General features: G+C 49.3%; 1 protein-coding gene across 3 annotated transcripts in view; it reads right to left on the reverse strand.

Moving 5' to 3' along the window:
* ikbkg (inhibitor of nuclear factor kappa B kinase regulatory subunit gamma) overlaps positions 1-21,282 on the reverse strand; it is an 88,799-nt gene that overhangs the window by 38,159 nt on the left and 29,358 nt on the right. For all 3 annotated transcript variants that reach the window (XM_036947839.1, XM_036947837.1, XM_036947838.1), the window contains exons 7-10: positions 20,305-20,407; positions 18,021-18,136; positions 1,111-1,263; positions 944-1,016 (exon numbers count right to left, since the gene is read on the reverse strand). In XM_036947839.1, coding sequence (XP_036803734.1) covers positions 944-1,016; positions 1,111-1,263; positions 18,021-18,136; positions 20,305-20,407 — 445 coding nt within the window. The remainder of the gene's footprint in view (positions 1-943; positions 1,017-1,110; positions 1,264-18,020; positions 18,137-20,304; positions 20,408-21,282) is intronic.

Genomic DNA, 21,282 nt, shown 5'->3' on the forward strand with positions numbered 1-21,282 from the left:
ATAATTGTGTGTATTGATTTTAAGAAAGGCATTGATGTTCATGGTTATGTACACATTGGAGCAACGATACGCACCGCATCGATTATATGCAACGCAGGACACGCTAGATAAACTAGTAATATCATCAACCATGTGTAGTTAACTAGTGATTATGATTGATTGTTTTTTACAAGATAAGTTTAATGCTAGCTAGCAACTTACCTTGGCTTCAATGAGAGGCAGGTGGTTATTGCGTTGGACTAGTTAACTGTAAGGCTGCAAGATTGGATCCCCCGAGCTGACAAGGTAAAAATCTGTCTTTCTGCCCCTGAACGAGGCAGTTAACCCACCGTTCCCAGGCCGTCATTGAAAATAAGAACGTGCTCTTAACTGACTTGCCTAGTTAAATAAAGGTTAAATGTAAAATATATATATATATTTTGTATTTTAATTATAAATCAGCTAAATCGGTGCCCAAAAATACAGATTTTCGATTGTTATGAAAACTTTAAATCGGCCCTAATTAATCGGCCATTCCGATTAATCGGTCGACCTCTAACACACACCCTCTGCCACACACACACACACACACCCTCTGGCACACACACACACACACACACACACACACCCTCTGCCACACACACACACACACCCTCTGCCACACACACCCTCTGCCACACACACCCTCTGCCACACACACCCTCTGCCACACACACACACACCCTCTGTCACACACACACACACACCCTCTGCCACACACACACACACACCCTCTGCCACACACACACACACACACACACACACACACCCTCTGCCACACACACACACACACACACCCTCTGCCACACACACATACACACCGCCACACACACCGCCACACACACCCTCTGCCACACACACACACACACACACACACACACACACACCCTCTGCCACACACACACACACACCCTCTGCCACACACCTCAGTCTTGAGTTTGGTGTCGTAGTCCTTAAACAGACAGGTGTAGGCGTGCTGCAGCTGGGCAAGCTTCCTCCTGGAAGACATTATTATTATCACAATATGGATTAGTGTGTACCTCTTCAGTAACAACCAGGCGGGCAGTCTCTAGGTTGTGTGTGTGTGTGTACCTCTCCTCAGTAATAACCAGGCGGTCAGTCTTCAGTGCGGTCTCTAGGTTGTGTGTCTGCAGCAGTAGTTTGTCTACCGTCACAGAGTGCTGCTTCCTCTGTTGTTCCATCTCTCTCTCTGATGCTGCCAATGACTCCCGAGTACTGCTCAGCCTGCACACACACACACACACACACACACGCACACACACACACACACACACAGAGAGAGAGAGTGCGGTGCGTGTAGTGAGTGCCTGTTGAGGAAATCCCTGTCTGACTGAAAAAGTGTTTTGTTTTGCCTACACAAAATTACAACCCCAGTAGTCATCACATCAAGGAGAGTCTCCACCACTACCTCATCACAACAAGAAGAGTCTCCATCACTACAGTCATCACATCAAGGAGAGTCTCCACCACTACCTCATCACATCAAGGAGAGTCTCCACCACTACAGTCATCACATCAAGGAGAGTCTCCACCACTACCTCATCACAACAAGGAGAGTCTCCACCACTACAGTCATCACATCAAGGAGAGTCTCCACCACTACCTCATCACAACAAGGAGAGTCTCCACCACTACAGTCGTCACAACAAGAAGAGTCTCCACCACTACAGTCATCACAACAAGAAGAGTCTCCAACACTACAGTCATCACATCAAGGAGAGTCTCCACCACTACCTCATCACATCAAGGAGTCTCCACCACTACCTCATCACAACAAGAAGAGTCTCCACCACTACAGTCATCACAACAAGGAGTCTCCACCACTACAGTCATCACATCAAGGAGAGTCTCCACCACTACAGTCATCACAACAAGGAGGGTCTCCACCACTACCTCATCACATCAAGGAGAGTCTCCACCACTACCTCTTCACATCAAGGAGAGTCTCCACCACTACCTCATCACAACAAGAAGAGTCTCCACCACTACCTCATCACAACAAGAAGAGTCTCCACCACTACAGTCATCACATCAAGGAGAGTCTCCACCACTACAGTCATCACAACAAGGAGGGTCTTCACCACTACCTCATCACATCAAGGAGAGTCTCCACCACTACCTCTTCACATCAAGGAGAGTCTCCACCACTACCTCATCACAACAAGAAGAGTCTCCACCACTACAGTCATCACATCAAGGAGAGCCTCCACCACTACAGTCATCACAACAAGGGTAGCCTAAAGGGGCGGCAGGTAGCCTAAAGGGGCGGCAGGTAGCCTAGAGGGGCGGCAGGTAGCCTAGAGGGGCGGCAGGTAGCCTAGAGGGGCGGCAGGTAGCCTAGAGGGGCGGCAGGTAGCCTAGAGGGACGGCAGGTAGCCTAGAGGGACGGCAGGTAGCCTAAAGGACCTGGCCGTCCCTCTAAACTTTCAGCTCATACAAGGAGAAGACTGATCAGAGATGCAGCCAAGAGGCCCATGATCACTCTGGATGAACTGCAGAGATCTACAGCTGAGGTGGGAGACTCTGTCCATAGGACAACAATCAGTTGTATATTGCACAAATCTGGCCTTTATAGAAGAGTGGCAAGAAGAAAGCCATTTCTTAAAGATATCCATAAAAAGTGTTGTTTAAAGTTTGCCACAAGCCACCTGGGAGACACACCAAACATGTGGAAGAAGGTGCTCTGGTCAGATGAAACCAAAATTGAACTTTTTGGCAACATTGCAAAACGTTATGTTTGGCGTAAAAGCAACACAGCTGAACACACCATCCCCACTGTCAAACATGGTGGTGGCAGCATCATGGTTTGGGCCTGCTTTTCTTCAGCAGGGACAGGGGAGATGGTTAAAATTGATGGAAAGATGGATAGAGCCAAATACAGGACCATTCTGGAAGAAAACCTGATGGAGTCTGCAAAAGACCTGAGACTGGGACGGAGATTTGTCTTCCAACAAGACAATGATCCAAAACATAAAGCAAAATCTACAATGGAATGGTTCAAAAATAAACATATCCAGGTGTTAGAATGGCCAAGTCAAAGTCCAGACCTGAATCCAATCGAGAATCTGTGGAAAGAACTGAAAACTGCTGTTCACAAATGCTCTCCATCCAACCTCATTGAGCTCGAGCTGTTTTGCAAGGAGGAATGGGAAAAAATGTCAGTCTCTCGATGTGCAAAACTGATAGAGACATACCCCAAGCGACTTACAGCTGTAATCGCAGCAAAAGGTGGCGCTACAAAGTATTAACTTAAGGGGGCTGAATAATTTTGCACGCCCAATTTTTCAGTTTTTGATTTGTTAAAAAAGTTTGAAATATCCAATAAATGTCGTTCCACTTCATGATTGTGTCCCACTTGTTGTTGATTCTTCACAAAAAAATACAGTTTTATATCTTTATGTTTGAAGCCTGAAATGTGGCAAAAGGTCGCAAAGTTCAAGGGGGCCGAATACTTTCGCAAGGCACTGTATATATATAAATATATACATACACTGCTCAGAAAAATAAAGGGAACACTTAAACAACACAATGTAACTCCAAGTCAATCACACTTCTGTGAAATCAAACTGTCCACTTAGGAAGCAACACTGATTGACAATAAATGTCACATGCTGTTGTGCAAATGGAATAGACAACAGGTGGAAATTATAGGCAATTAGCAAGACACCCCTAATAAAGGAGTGTTTCTGCAGGTGATAACCACAGACCACTTCTCAGTTCCTATGCTTCCTGGCTGATGTTTTGGTCACTTTTGAATGCTGACGGTGCTTTCAATCTAGTGGTAGCATGAGACGGAGTCTACAACCCACACAAGTGGCTCAGGTAGTGCAGCTCATCCAGGATGGCACATCAATGCGAGCTGTGTCAAGAAGGTTTGCTGTGTCTGTCAGCGTAGTGTCCAGAGCATGGAGGCACTACCAGGAGACAGGCCAGTACATCAGGAGACGTGGAGGAGGCCGTAGGAGGGCAACAACCCAGCAGCAGGACCGCTACCTCCGCCTTTGTGCAAGGAGGAGCAGGAGGAGCACTGCCAGAGCCCAGCAAAATGACCTCCTGTAGGCCACAAATGTGCATGTGTCTGCTCAAACGTCAGAAACAGACTCCATGAGAGTGGTATGAGGGCCCGACGTCCACAGGTGGGGGTTGTGCTTACAACCCAACACCGTGCAGGACGTTTGGCGTTTGCCAGAAAACACCAAGATTGGCAAATTCGCCACTGGTGCCCTGTGCACTTCACAGATGAAAGGAGGTTCACACTGAGACTCACACTGAGTCTGGAGATGCCGTGGAGAACGTTCTGCTGCCTGCAACATCCTCCAGCATGACCGGTTTGGCGGTGGGTCAGTCATGGTGTGGGGTGGCATTTCTTTGGGGGGCCGCACAGTCCTTCATGTGCTCGCCAGAGGTAGCCTGACTGCCATTAGGTACCGAGATGAGATCCTCAGACCCCTTGTGAGACCATATGCTGGTGCGGTTGGCCCTGGGTTCCTCCTAATGCAAGACAATGCTAGACCTCATGTGGCTGGAGTGTGTCAGCAGTTCCTGCAAGAGGAAGGCATTGATGCTATGGACTGGCCCGCCCGCTCCCCAGACCTGAATCCAATTGAGCACATCTGGGATATCATGTCTCGCTCCATCCACAGACTGTCCAGGAGTTGGCGGGTGCTTTAGTCCAGGTCTGGGAGGAGATCCCTCAGGAGACCATCCGCCACCTCATCAGGAGCATGCCCAGGCGTTGTAGGGAGGTCATACAGGCACGTGGAGGTCACACACACTACTGATCCTCATTTTGACTTGTTTTAAGGACATTACATCAACGTTGGATCAGCCTGTAGTGTGGTTTTCTACTTTAATTTGGAGTGTGACTCCAAATCCAGACCTCCATGGGTTGATACATTTGATTTCCATTGATAATTTTTGTGTGATTTTGTTGTCAGCACATTCAACTATGTAAAGAAAAAAGTATTTAATAAGAATATTTCATTCATTCAGATCTAAGATGTGTTATTTTAGTGTTCCCTTTATTTGAGCAGTGTATATATAAATCACTATGGTGGTAATACATTATAAATGTGTTTCCCAGTGGACCCTAATTCATGTTAAATGAAATGTTCTAGCTTTGACGTAGCAAAAACACGAAGGATTCCTGTCTGATATACCGCAACATGCTGATCGAGGTCTGTACCAGCTCCGGATCAGGCTGCATTAGCTATCTGGTTACAGATTAGTGGCGAAAGAGATTTATTTTAGACACAACTTGCCAAAGACAAAAACAACTAGCTTTTTGCAGACAGTAAGATACACAAACTAATAGAGGATTTATAGAACAAAGTAGAAATCAGCATCGATGTCACCAACATCTGCAGCATTGACCATGTGACCGTGCATACTGTCACCAACATCATGTGACCGTGCATACTGTCACCAACATCTGCAGCATTGACCATGTGACCGTGCATACTGTCACCAACATCATGTGACCGTGCATACTGTCAACAACATCATGTGACCGTGCATACTGTCACCAACACCATGTGACCGTGCATACTGTCCCTGCATCCGCAGCATTGACCATGTGACCGTGCATACTGTCCCTGCATCCGCAGCATTGACCATGTGACCGTGCATACTGTCACCAACATCTGCAGCATTGACCATGTGACCGTGCATACTGTCACCAACACCATGTGACCGTGCATACTGTCCCTGCATCTGCAGCATTGACAATGTGACCGTGCATACTGTCACCAACATCATGTGACCGTGCATACTGTCACCAACACCATGTGACCGTGCATACTGTCACCAACATCATGTGACCGTGCATACTGTCACCAACATCATGTGACCGTGCATACTGTCACCAACATCATGTGACCGTGCATACTGTCACCAACACCATGTGACCGTGCATACTGTCACCAACATCATGTGACCGTGCATACTGTCACCAACACCATGTGACCGTGCATACTGTCACCAACATCATGTGACCGTGCATACTGTCACCAACACCATGTGACCGTGCATACTGTCACCAACATCATGTGACCGTGCATACTGTCACCAACATCATATGACCGTGCATACTGTCACCAACATCATGTGACCGTGCATACTGTCACCAACACCATGTGACCGTGCATACTGTCACCAACATCATGTGACTGTGCATACTGTCACCAACATCATGTGACCGTGCATACTGTCACCAACATCTGCAGCATTGACCATGTGACTGTGCATACTGTCACCAACATCATGTGACCGTGCATACTGTCACCAACATCATGTGACCGTGCATACTGTCACCAACATCATGTGACCGTGCATACTGTCACCAACATCTGCAGCATTGACCATCTGCAGCATTGACCATGTGACCGTGCATACTGTCACCAACATCATGTGACTGTGCATACTGTCACCAACATCATGTGACCGTGCATACTGTCACCAACATCATGTGACTGTGCATACTGTCACCAACATCATGTGACTGTGCATACTGTCACCAACATCTGCAGCATTGACCATGTGACCGTGCATACTGTCACCAACATCATGTGACCGTGCATACTGTCACCAACATCATGTGACTGTGCATACTGTCACCAACATCATGTGACCGTGCATACTGTCACCAACATCATGTGACTGTGCATACTGTCACCAACATCATGTGACTGTGCATACTGTCACCAACATCATGTGACTGTGCATACTGTCACCAACATCATGTGACTGTGCATACTGTCACCAACATCTGCAGCATTGACCATGTGACCGTGCATACTGTCACCAACATCATGTGACCGTGCATACTGTCACCAACATCATGTGACCGTGCATACTGTCCCTGCATCCGCAGCATTGACCATGTGACTGTGCATACTGTCACCAACATCTGCAGCATTGACCATGTGACCGTTCATACTGTCACCAACATCATGTGACTGTGCATACTGTCACCAACATCATGTGACCGTGCATACTGTCACCAACATCATGTGACCGTGCATACTGTCACCAACATCTGCAGCATTGACCATGTGACCGTGCATACTGTCACCAACATCATGTGACTGTGCATACTGTCACCAACATCATGTGACCGTGCATACTGTCACCAACATCATGTGACCGTGCATACTGTCACCAACATCTGCAGCATTGACCATGTGACCGTGCATACTGTCACCAACATCATGTGACTGTGCATACTGTCACCAACATCATGTGACCGTGCATACTGTCACCAACATCATGTGACCGTGCATACTGTCACCAACATCATGTGACCGTGCATACTGTCCCTGCATCCGCAGCACTGACCATGTGACCGTGCATACTGTCCCTACATCCGCAGCATTGACCATGTGACCGTGCATACTGTCACCAACATCATGTGACCGTGCATACTGTCCCTGCATCCGCAGCATTGACCATGTGACCGTGCATACTGTCCCTACATCCGCAGCATTGACCATGTGACCGTGCATACTGTCCCTACATCCGCAGCATTGACCATGCGACCGTGCATACTGTCCCTGCATCCGCAGCACTGACCATGTGACCGTGCATACTGTCCCTACATCAGCAGCATTGACCATGTGACCGTGCATACTGTCACCAACATCATGTGACCGTGCATACTGTCCCTGCATCCGCAGCATTGACCATGTGGCCGTGCATACTGTCACCAACATCTGCAGCATTGACCATGTGACCGTGCATACTGTCACCAACATCTGCAGCATTGACCATGTGACCGTGCATACTGTCACCAACATTGTGTGACCGTGCATACTGTCACCAACATCATGTGACCGTGCATACTGTCACCAACATCATGTGACCGTGCATACTGTCCCTGCATCTGCAGCATTGAACATGTGACCGTGCATACTGTCACCAACATCATGTGACCGTGCATACTGTCCCTGCATCTGCAGCATTGACCATGTGACCGTGCATACTGTCACCAACATCTGCAGCATTGACCATGTGACCATGCATACTGTCACCAATATCATGTGACCGTGCATACTGTCCCTGCATCCGCAGCATTGACCATGTGACCGTGCATAGTGTCACCAACATCATGTGACCGTGCATACTGTCCCTGCATCTGCAGCATTGACCATGTGACCGTGCATACTGTCACCAACATGTGACCGTGCATACTGTCACCAACATCATGTGACCGTGCATACTGTCACCAACACCATGTGACCATGCATACTGTCACCAACATCATGTGACCGTGCATACTGTCACCAACACCATGTGACCGTGCATACTGTCACCAACATCATGTGACCGTGCATACTGTCCCTGCATCCGCAGCATTGACCATGTGACCGTGCATACTGTCACCAACATCATGTGACCGTGCATACTGTCCCTGCATCCGCAGCATTGACCATGTGACCGTGCATACTGTCCCTGCATCCGCAGCATTGACCATGTGACCGTGCATACTGTCACCAACATCATGTGACCGTGCATACTGTCCCTGCATCCGCAGCATTGACCATGTGACCGTGCATACTGTCCCTGCATCCGCAGCATTGACCATGTGACCGTGCATACTGTCACCAACATCATGTGACCGTGCATGCTGTCACCAACATCTGCAGCATTGACCATGTGACCGTGCATACTGTCACCAACATCATGTGACCGTGCATACTGTCACCAACATCTGCAGCATTGACCATGTGACCGTGCATGCTGTCACCAACATCATGTGAACGTGCATACTGTCACCAACATCTGCAGCATTGACCATGTGACCGTGCATACTGTCACCAACATCTGCAGCATTGACCATGTGACCGTGCATACTGTCACCAACATCATGTGACCGTGCATACTGTCACCAACATCTGCAGCATTGACCATGTGACCGTGCATACTGTCACCAACATCATGTGACCGTACATACTGTCACCAACATCATGTGACCGTGCATACTGTCCCTGCATCCGCAGCATTGACCATGTGACCGTGCATACTGTCACCAACATCTGCAGCATTGACCATGTGACCGTGCATACTGTCACCAACATCATGTGACCGTGCATACTGTCACCAACATCATGTGACCGTGCATACTGTCACCAACATCATGTGACCGTGCATACTGTCCCTGCATCCGCAGCATTGACCATGTGACCGTGCATACTGTCACCAACATCTGCAGCATTGACCATGTGACTGTGCATATTGTTCCTGCATCCGCAGCATTGCCCATGTGACCGTGCATACTGTCCCTGCATCCGCAGCACTGACCATGTGACCGTGCATACTGTCCCTGCATCCGCAGCACTGACCATGTGACCGTGCATACTGTCCCTACATCCGCAGCACTGACCATGTGACCGTGCATACTGTCCCTGCATCCGCAGCATTGACCATGTGACCGTGCATACTGTCACCAACATCTGCAGCATTGACCATGTGACCGTGCATACTGTCACCAAAACCATGTGACCGTGCATACTGTCACCAACATCATGTGACCGGGCATACTGTCACCAACATCATGTGACCGTGCATACTGTCCCTGCATCCGCAGCATTGACCATGTGACCGTGCATACTGTCCCTGCATCCGCAGCATTGACCATGTGGCCGTGCATACTGTCACCAACATTAGCAGCATTGACCATGTGACCGTGCATACTGACACCAAAACCATGTGACCGTGCATACTGTCCCTGCATCCGCAGCATTGACCATGTGATCGTGCATACTGTCACCAACATCATGTGACCGTGCATACTGTCACCAACATCATGTGACCGTGCATACTGTCACCAACACCATGTGACCGTGCATACTGTCACCAACACCATGTGACCGTGCATACTGTCACCAACACCATGTGACCGTGCATACTGTCACCAACATCATGTGACCGTGCATACTGTCGCCAACATCATGTGACCGTGCATACTGTCACCAACATCATGTGACCGTGCATACTGTCACCAACATCATGTGACCGTGCATACTGTCACCAACATCATGTGACCGTGCATACTGTCACCAACATCATGTGACTGTGCATACTGTCACCAACATCATGTGACTGTGCATACTGTCACCAACATCATGTGACCGTGCATACTGTCACCAACACCATGTGACTGTGCATACTGTCACCAACATCATGTGACCGTGCATACTGTCACCAACATCATGTGACCGTGCATACTGTCACCAACATCATGTGACCGTGCATACTGTCACCAACACCCGCAGCACTGACCATGTGACCGTGCATATTGTCCCTGTGAGTGGCTGTTGTGACTCAGGGTAGCTGTGACCGTGCACACATGTGACCGTGCATACTGTCACCAACATCTGCAGCATTGACCATGTGACCGTGCATACTGTCACCAACATCATGTGACCGTGCATACTGTCAGCAACATCTGCAGCATTGACCATGTGACCGTGCATACTGTCACCAACATCATGTGACCGTGCATACTGTCACCAACATCATGTGACCGTGCATACTGTCCCTGCATCCGCAGCATTGACCATGTGACCGTGCATACTGTCAACAACATCTGCAGCATTGACCATGTGACCGTGCATACTGTCACCAACATCATGTGACCGTGCATACTGTCACCAACATCATGTGACCGTGCATACTGTCACCAACATCATGTGACCGTGCATACTGTCCCTGCATCCGCAGCATTGACCATGTGACCGTGCATACTGTCACCAACATCTGCAGCATTGACCATGTGACTGTGCATATTGTTCCTGCATCCGCAGCATTGACCATGTGACTGTGCATACTGTCCCTGCATCCGCAGCACTGACCATGTGACCGTGCATACTGTCCCTACATCCGCAGCACTGACCATGTGACCGTGCATACTGTCCCTGCATCCGCAGCATTTACCATGTGACCGTGCATACTGTCACCAACATCTGCAGCATTGACCATGTGACCGTGCATACTGTCACCAAAACCATGTGACCGTGCATACTGTCACCAACATCATGTGACCGGGCATACTGTCACCAACATCATGTGACCGTGCATACTGTCCCTGCATCCGCAGCATTGACCATGTGACCGTGCATACTGTCCCTGCATCCGCAGCATTGACCATGTGGCCGTGCATACTGTCACCAACATCTGCAGCATTGACCATGTGACCGTGCATACTGTCACCAACATGTGACCGTGCATACTGTCACCAACATCATGTGACCGTGCATACTGTCACCAACACCATGTGACCGTGCATACTGTCACCAACATCATGTGACCGTGCATACTGTCACCAACACCATGTGACCGTGCATACTGTCACCAACATCATGTGACCGTGCATACTGTCCCTGCATCCGCAGCATTGACCATGTGACCGTGCATACTGTCACCAACATCTGCAGCATTGACCATGTGACTGTGCATATTGTTCCTGCATCCGCAGCATTGACCATGTGACCGTGCATACTGTCCCTGCATCCACAGCACTGACCATGTGACCGTGCATACTGTCCCTACATCCGCAGCACTGACCATGTGACCGTGCATACTGTCCCTGCATCCGCAGCATTGACCATGTGACCGTGCATACTGTCACCAACATCTGCAGCATTGACCATGTGACTGTGCATACTGTCACCAAAACCATGTGACCGTGCATACTGTCACCAACATCATGTGACCGGGCATACTGTCACCAACATCATGTGACCGTGCATACTGTCCCTGCATCCGCAGCATTGACCATGTGACAGTGCATACTGTCCCTGCATCCGCAGCATTGACCATGTGGCCGTGCATACTGTCACCAACATCTGCAGCATTGACCATGTGACCGTGCATACTGACACCAAAACCATGTGACCGTGCATACTGTCCCTGCATCCGCAGCATTGACCATGTGATCGTGCATACTGTCACCAACATCATGTGACAGTGCATACTGTCACCAACATCATGTGACCGTGCATACTGTCACCAACACCATGTGACCGTGCATACTGTCACCAACACCATGTGACCGTGCATACTGTCACCAACACCATGTGACCGTGCATACTGTCACCAACATCATGTGACCGTGCATACTGTCACCAACATCATGTGACCGTGCATACTGTCACCAACATCATGTGACCGTGCATACTGTCACCAACATCATGTGACCGTGCATACTGTCACCAACATCATGTGACTGTCCCTGCATCCGCAGCATTGACCATGTGGCCGTGCATACTGTCACCAACATCTGCAGCATTGACCATGTGACCGTGCATACTGTCACCAACATGTGACCGTGCATACTGTCACCAACATCATGTGACCGTGCATACATCATGTGACCGTGCATACTGTCACCAACATCATGTGACCGTGCATACTGTCACCAACATCATGTGACCGTGCATACTGTCACCAACATCATGTGACCGTGCATACTGTCACCAACATCATGTGACTGTGCATACTGTCACCAACATCATGTGACCGTGCATACTGTCACCAACACCATGTGACTGTGCATACTGTCACCAACATCATGTGACCGTGCATACTGTCACCAACATCATGTGACCGTGCATACTGTCACCAACATCATGTGACCGTGCATACTGTCACCAACACCCGCAGCACTGACCATGTGACTGTGCATATTGTCCCTGTGAGTGGCTGTTGTGACTCAGGGTAGCTGTGACCGTGCACACATGTGACCGTGCATACTGTCACCAACATCTGCAGCATTGACCATGTGACCGTGCATACTGTCACCAACATCATGTGACCGTGCATACTGTCACCAACATCTGCAACATTGACCATGTGACCGTGCATACTGTCACCAACATCATGTGACCGTGCATACTGTCACCAACATCATGTGACCGTGCATACTGTCACCAACATCTGCAACATTGACCATGTGACCGTGCATACTGTCACCAACATCATGTGACCGTGCATACTGTCACCAACATCATGTGACCGTGCATACTGTCCCTGCATCCGCAGCATTGACCATGTGACCGTGCATACTGTCACCAACATCTGCAGCATTGACCATGTGACTGTGCATATTGTTCCTGCATCCGCAGCATTGACCATGTGACCGTGCATACTGTCCCTGCATCCACAGCACTGACCATGTGACCGTGCATACTGTCCCTACATCCGCAGCACTGACCATGTGACCGTGCATACTGTCCCTGCATCCGCAGCATTGACCATGTGACCGTGCATACTGTCACCAACATCTGCAGCATTGACCATGTGACCGTGCATACTGTCACCAAAACCATGTGACCGTGCATACTGTCACCAACATCATGTGACCGGGCATACTGTCACCAACATCATGTGACCGTGCATACTGTCCCTGCATCCGCAGCATTGACCATGTGACAGTGCATACTGTCCCTGCATCCGCAGCATTGACCATGTGGCCGTGCATACTGTCACCAACATCTGCAGCATTGACCATGTGACCGTGCATACTGACACCAAAACCATGTGACAGTGCATACTGTCCCTGCATCCGCAGCATTGACCATGTGATCGTGCATACTGTCACCAACATCATGTGACAGTGCATACTGTCACCAACATCATGTGACCGTGCATACTGTCACCAACACCATGTGACCGTGCATACTGTCACCAACACCATGTGACCGTGCATACTGTCACCAACACCATGTGACCGTGCATACTGTCACCAACATCATGTGACCGTGCATACTGTCACCAACATCATGTGACCGTGCATACTGTCACCAACATCATGTGACCGTGCATACTGTCACCAACATCATGTGACCGTGCATACTGTCACCAACATCATGTGACTGTCCCTGCATCCGCAGCATTGACCATGTGGCCGTGCATACTGTCACCAACATCTGCAGCATTGACCATGTGACCGTGCATACTGTCACCAACATGTGACCGTGCATACTGTCACCAACATCATGTGACCGTGCATACATCATGTGACCGTGCATACTGTCACCAACATCATGTGACCGTGCATACTGTCACCAACATCATGTGACCGTGCATACTGTCACCAACATCATGTGACCGTGCATACTGTCACCAACATCATGTGACTGTGCATACTGTCACCAACATCATGTGACCGTGCATACTGTCACCAACACCATGTGACTGTGCATACTGTCACCAACATCATGTGACCGTGCATACTGTCACCAACATCATGTGACCGTGCATACTGTCACCAACATCATGTGACCGTGCATACTGTCACCAACACCCGCAGCACTGACCATGTGACTGTGCATATTGTCCCTGTGAGTGGCTGTTGTGACTCAGGGTAGCTGTGACCGTGCACACATGTGACCGTGCATACTGTCACCAACATCTGCAGCATTGACCATGTGACCGTGCATACTGTCACCAACATCATGTGACCGTGCATACTGTCACCAACATCTGCAACATTGACCATGTGACCGTGCATACTGTCACCAACATCATGTGACCGTGCATACTGTCACCAACATCATGTGACCGTGCATACTGTCACCAACATCTGCAACATTGACCATGTGACCGTGCATACTGTCACCAACATCATGTGACCGTGCATACTGTCACCAACATCATGTGACCGTGCATACTGTCCCTGCATCCGCAGCATTGACCATGTGACCGTGCATACTGTCACCAACATCTGCAGCATTGACCATGTGACTGTGCATATTGTTCCTGCATCCGCAGCATTGACCATGTGACCGTGCATACTGTCCCTGCATCCGCAGCACTGACCATGTGACCGTGCATACTGTCCCTACATCCGCAGCACTGACCATGTGACCGTGCATACTGTCCCTGCATCTGCAGCATTGACCATGTGACCGTGCATACTGTCACCAACATCTGCAGCATTGACCATGTGACCGTGCATACTGTCACCAAAACCATGTGACCGTGCATACTGTCACCAACATCATGTGACCGGGCATACTGTCACCAACATCATGTGACCGTGCATACTGTCCCTGCATCCGCAGCATTGACCATGTGACCGTGCATACTGTCCCTGCATCCGCAGCATTGACCATGTGGCCGTGCATACTGTCACCAACATCTGCAGCATTGACCATGTGACCGTGCATACTGACACCAAAACCATGTGACCGTGCATACTGTCCCTGCATCCGCAGCATTGACCATGTGATCGTGCATACTGTCACCAACATCATGTGACCGTGCATACTGTCACCAACATCATGTGACCGTGCATACTGTCACCAACACCATGTGACCGTGCATACTGTCACCAACACCATGTGACTGTGCATACTGTCACCAACATCATGTGACCGTGCATACTGTCACCAACATCATGTGACCGTGCATACTGTCACCAACATCTGCAGCATTGACCATGTGACTGTGCATACTGTCACCAACATCATGTGACCGTGCATACTGTCACCAACATCATGTGACCGTGCATACTGTCACCAACATCATGTGACCGTGCATACTGTCACCAACATCATGTGACTGTGCATACTGTCACCAACATCATGTGACCGTGCATTCTGTCACCAACACCATGTGACTGTGCATACTGTCACCAACATCGTGTGACCATGCGTAATGTCAACCAACATCATGTGACCGTGCATACTGTCACCAACACCCGCAGCACTGACCATGTGACCGTGCATATTGTCCCTGTGAGTGGCTGTTGTGACTCGGGGTAGCTGAGTGACAGGGGTGTTCGTGGAAAGAGACAAGGAGAGAGAGAGGACTGACGTAGCAGAGACAAGGAGAGAGAGGACTGACGTAGCAGAGACAAGGAGAGAGAGGACTGACGTAGCAGAGACAAGGAGAGAGAGGACTGACGTAGCAGAGACAAGGAGAGAGAGGACTGACGTAGCAGAGACAAGGAGAGAGAGGACTGACGTAGCAGAGACCAGGAGAGAGAGGACTGACGTAGCAGAGACAAGGAGAGAGAGGACTGACGTAGCAGAGACAAGGAGAGAGAGGACTGACGTAGCAGAGAAAAGGAGAGAGAGGACTGACGTAGCAGAGACAAGGAGAGAGAGGACTGACGTAGCAGAGACAAGGAGTGAGAGGACTGACGTAGCAGAGACAAGGAGAGAGATGGAGGACTGACGTAGCAGAGACAAGGAGAGAGAGGACTGACGTAGCAGAGACAAGGAGAGAGATGGAGGACTGACGTAGCAGAGACAAGGAGAGAGATGGAGGACTGACGTAGCAGAGACAAGGAGAGAGATGGAGGACTGACGTAGCAGAGACAAGGAGAGAGATGGAGGACTGACGTAGCAGAGACAAGGAGAGAGATGGAGGACTGACGTAGCAGAGACAAGGAGAGAGATGGAGGACTGACGTAGCAGAGACAAGGAGAGAGATGGAGACTGACGTAGCAGAGACAAGGAGAGAGATGGAGACTGACGTAGCAGAGACAAGGAGAGAGAGGACTGACGTAGCAGAGACAAGGAGAGAGAGGACTGACGTAGCAGAGACAAGGAGAGAGAGGACTGACGTAGCAGAGACAAGGAGAGAGATGGAGTCTGACGTAGCAGAGTGAACTATAAAAACAGACATCGTTCCATGTGGAGTCTGAGAATAAAACCCAAACCGGTCTCCCATCAGCAGAGAGTAAAACCCAAATCGGTCTCCCATCAGCACCAGTAGAGAGTAAAACCCAAACCGGTCTCCCATCAGCACCAGTAGAGAGTAAAACCCAAACCGGTCTCCCATCAGCACCAGTAGAGAGTAAAACCCAAACCGGTCTCCCATCAGCACCAGTAGAGAGTAAAACCCAAACCGGTCTCCCATCAGCACCAGTAGAGAGTAAAACCAAAACCGGTCTCCCATCAGCACCAGTAGACAGTAAAACCCAAACCGGTCTCCCATCAGCACCAGTACAGAGTAAAACCCAAACCGGTCTCCCATCAGCACCAGTAGAGAGTAAAACCCTAAACCGGTCTCCCATCAGCACCAGTAGAGAGTAAAACCCAAACCGGTCTCCCATCAGCACCAGTAGAGAGTAAAACCCAAACCGGTCTCCCATCAGCACCAGTAGAGAGTAAAACCCAAACCGGTCTCCCATCAGCACCAGTAGAGAGTAAAACCCAAACCGGTCTCCCATCAGCACCAGTAGAGAGTAAAACCCAAACCGGTCACCCATCAGCACCAGTAGAGAGTAAAACCCAAACCGGTCTCCCATCAGCACCAGTAGACAGTAAAACCCAAACCGGTCTCCCATCAGCACCAGTAGAGAGTAAAACCCAAACCGGTCTCCCATCAGCACCAGTAGAGAGTAAAACCCTAAACCGGTCTCCCATCAGCACCAGTAGAGAGTAAAACCCAAACCGGTCTCCCATCAGCACCAGTAGAGAGTAAAACCCAAACCGGTCTCCCATCAGCACCAGTAGACAGTAAAACCCAAACCGGTCTCCCATCAGCACCAGTAGAGAGTAAAACCCAAACCGGTCTCCCATCAGCACCAGTAGAGAGTAAAACCCAAACCGGTCTCCCATCAGCACCAGTAGAGAGTAAAACCCAAACCGGTCACCCATCAGCACCAGTAGAGAGTAAAACCCAAACCGGTCTCCCATCAGCACCAGCAGAGAGTAAAACCCAAACCGGTCTCCCATCAGCACCAGCAGAGAGTAAAACCCAAACCGGTCTCCCATCAGCACCAGTAGAGAGTAAAACCCAAACCGGTCACCCATCAGCACCAGTAGAGAGTAAAACCCAAACCGGTCTCCCATCAGCACCAGTAGAGAGTAAAACCCAAATCGGTCTCCCATCAGCACCAGTAGAGAGTAAAACCCAAACCGGTCTCCCATCAGCACCAGTAGACAGTAAAACCCAAACCGGTCTCCCATCAGCACCAGTAGAGAGTAAAACCCAAACCGGTCTCCCATCAGCACCAGTAGTTGTCATACCTGTCGTCCAGGATGTTGCGGTCCTGCTGGCTCCGGTCCAAACAGCTCTGTCTCTCTCTCAGCTCTCCCAGGAGAGACGTCACCTGGGCCTTCAGCGCCTCGACATCCTTATCCAGCTAAACACACAGACAGATAGTAGTACTGTCTGACAGACAGACAGACAGACAGACAGACAGACAGACAGACAGACAGACAGACAGTAGTACTGTCTGACAGACAGACAGTAGTACTGTCTGACAGACAGACAGTAGTACTGTCTGACAGACAGACAGTAGTACTGTCTGACAGACAGACAGTAGTACTGTCTGACAGACAGATAGTAGTACTGTCTGACAGACAGATAGTAGTACTGTCTGACAGACAGATAGTACTGAAAGGACCAGACAGATAGTACTGAAAGGACCAGACAGATAGTACTGAAAGGACCAGACAGACAGACAGACAGATAGTACTGAAAGGACCAGACAGATAGTACTGAAAGGACCAGACATATAGTACTGAAAGAACCAGACAGATAGTACTGAAAGGACCAGACAGACAGATAGTAGTACTGTCTGACAGACAGACAGTAGTACTGTCTGACAGACAGATAGTAGTACTGTCTGACAGACAGATAGTAGTACTGTCTGACAGACAGATAGTGGTACTGTCTGACAGACAGATAGTAGTACTGTCTGACAGACAGATAGTAGTACTGTCTGACAGACAGATAGTAGTACTGTCTGACAGACAGATAGTAGTACTGTCTGACAGACAGATAGTAGTACTGTCTGACAGACAGATAGTAGTACTGTCTGACAGACAGATAGTAGTACTGTCTGACAGACAGATAGTAGTACTGTCTGACAGACAGATAGTAGTACTGTCTGACAGACAGATAGTAGTACTGTCTGACAGACAGATAGTAGTACTGTCTGACAGACAGATAGTAGTACTGTCTGACAGACAGATAGTAGTACTGTCTGACAGACAGATAGTACTGAAAGGACCAGACAGATAGTAGTACTGTCTGACAGACAGATAGTAGTACTGTCTGACAGACAGATAGTAGTACTGTCTGACAGACAGATAGTACTGAAAGGACCAGACAGATAGTAGTGAAAGGACCAGGCAGTAGGACTGACTGTTACACAAAATGACTAAGTCTGGTGTGTGTACCTGGGTACAGTGTGTGTGTAGTGTGTGTATGTACCTGGGTACAGTGTGTGTGTGTGTGTGTGTGTGTGTGTGTGTGTGTGTGTGTGTGTGTGTGTGTGTGTGTGTGTGTGTGTGTAGTGTGTACCTGGGTACAGTGTGTGTAGTGTGTGGTGTAGTGTGTGGTGTATAGTGTAGTGTGGTGTAGAGTGTATAGTGTAGTGTAGAGTGTATAGTGTGTAGTGTTGAGTGTGTGGTGTAGTGTAGTGTGTGTGGTGTAGTGTAGTGTGTAGTGTAGTGTGTAGAGCGTGTAGTGTAGTGTGTAGCGCGTGGTGTAGTGTAGTGGGTGGTGTAGTGTGTATAGTGTAGTGTATAGTGTAGTGTAGTGTGTAGTGTAGTGTAGTGTAAAGTGTAGCGTAAAGTGTAGTGTATGGTGCAGTGTAGTGTGTATAGTGTAGTGTGTAGTGTGTATAGTGTAGTGTAGTGTGTAGTGTGTAGTGTATAGTGTAGTGTGTAGTGTAATGTGTAGTGTAGTGTATAGTGTAGTGTATGGTGTAGTGTATAGTGTGTAGTGTGTATTGTGGTGTGTAGTGTAGAGTGTGTAGTGTAGTGTGTAGTGTAGTGTGTAGTGTATAGTGTAGTGTATAGTGTAGTGTGTATAGTGTAGTGTATAGTGTAGTGTATAGTGTAGTGTATAGTGTAGTGTAATGTGTGTAGTGTGTAATGTGTGGTGTAGTGTATGGTGTAGTGTATTGTGTGGTGTAGTGTATAGTGTAGTATGTAGTGTGTAGTATAGTGTTTAGTGTGTAGTGTGTAGTGTAGTGTGTAGTATAGTGTGTAGTATAGTGTGTAGTAGTGTGTAGTGTAGTATAGTGTAGTATAGTGTGTAGTGTAGTGTGTAGTATAGTGTGTAGTAGAGTGTGTAGTGTAGTGTGTAGTATAGTGTGCAGTGTAGCGTGTAGTGTGTAGTGTAGAGTGTAGTGTATAGTGCGTAGTGTAGTGTCTAGTGTGTAGTGTAGTGTAGTGTGTAGTGTGTAGTGTAGATTGTAGTGTATAGTGTTTAGTATAGTGTGTAGTGTGTAGTGTATAGCGTAGTGTAGTGTCTAGTGTGTAGTGTAGTGTAGTGTGTAGTGTGTAGTGTAGTGTGTACCTGGGTACAGTCTTTGTCCTTCTGTTTAAGCAGCACTTCAGTTCTGTCTCTCTGAGCTGAACTCTTCTGGAGGGAATCCAACTGCTCCTGCAGCTCTTTGTACCTACACACACACACACACACACACAGGGACACACACACACACACACAGGGACACACACACGCACACCACACACAGGGACACCACACCACACACACACACCACACACAGGGACACCACACCACACACACAGGGACACCACACCACACACAGGGACACCACACCACACACACAGGGACACCACACCACACCACACACAGGGACACCACACCACACAACACACAGGGACACCACACCCACACACACAGGGACACCACACCACACACACAGGGACACCTCACCACACCACACACACAGGGACACCTCACCACACCACACACACAGGGACACCACACCACACACACAGGGACACCACACCACACACACAGGGACACCACACCACACACACAGGGACACCACACCACACACACACCACACCACACACAAACGGACACCACACCACACACACACACACAGGGACACCACACCACACACACAGGGACACCACACCACACACACAGGGACACCACACCACACACACAGGGACACCACACCACACACACACACACGGGGACACCACACCACACACACAGGGACACCACACCACACACACAGGGACACCACACCACACACACAGGGACACCACACCACACACACACAGGGACACCACACCACACACACACACGGGGACACGACACCACACACAGGGACACCACACCACACACAGGGACACCACACACAGGGACACCACGCACAGGGACACCACACCACACGGGGACACCACACCACACACAGGGACACCACATCCACACACAGGGACACCACATCCACACACACAGGGACACCACATCCACACACAGGGACACCACATCCACACACAGGGACACCACACAGGGACA

Source organism: Oncorhynchus mykiss, chromosome 16 (genome assembly GCF_013265735.2).
Source record: "Oncorhynchus mykiss isolate Arlee chromosome 16, USDA_OmykA_1.1, whole genome shotgun sequence".
NCBI lineage: Eukaryota > Metazoa > Chordata > Actinopteri > Salmoniformes > Salmonidae > Oncorhynchus > Oncorhynchus mykiss.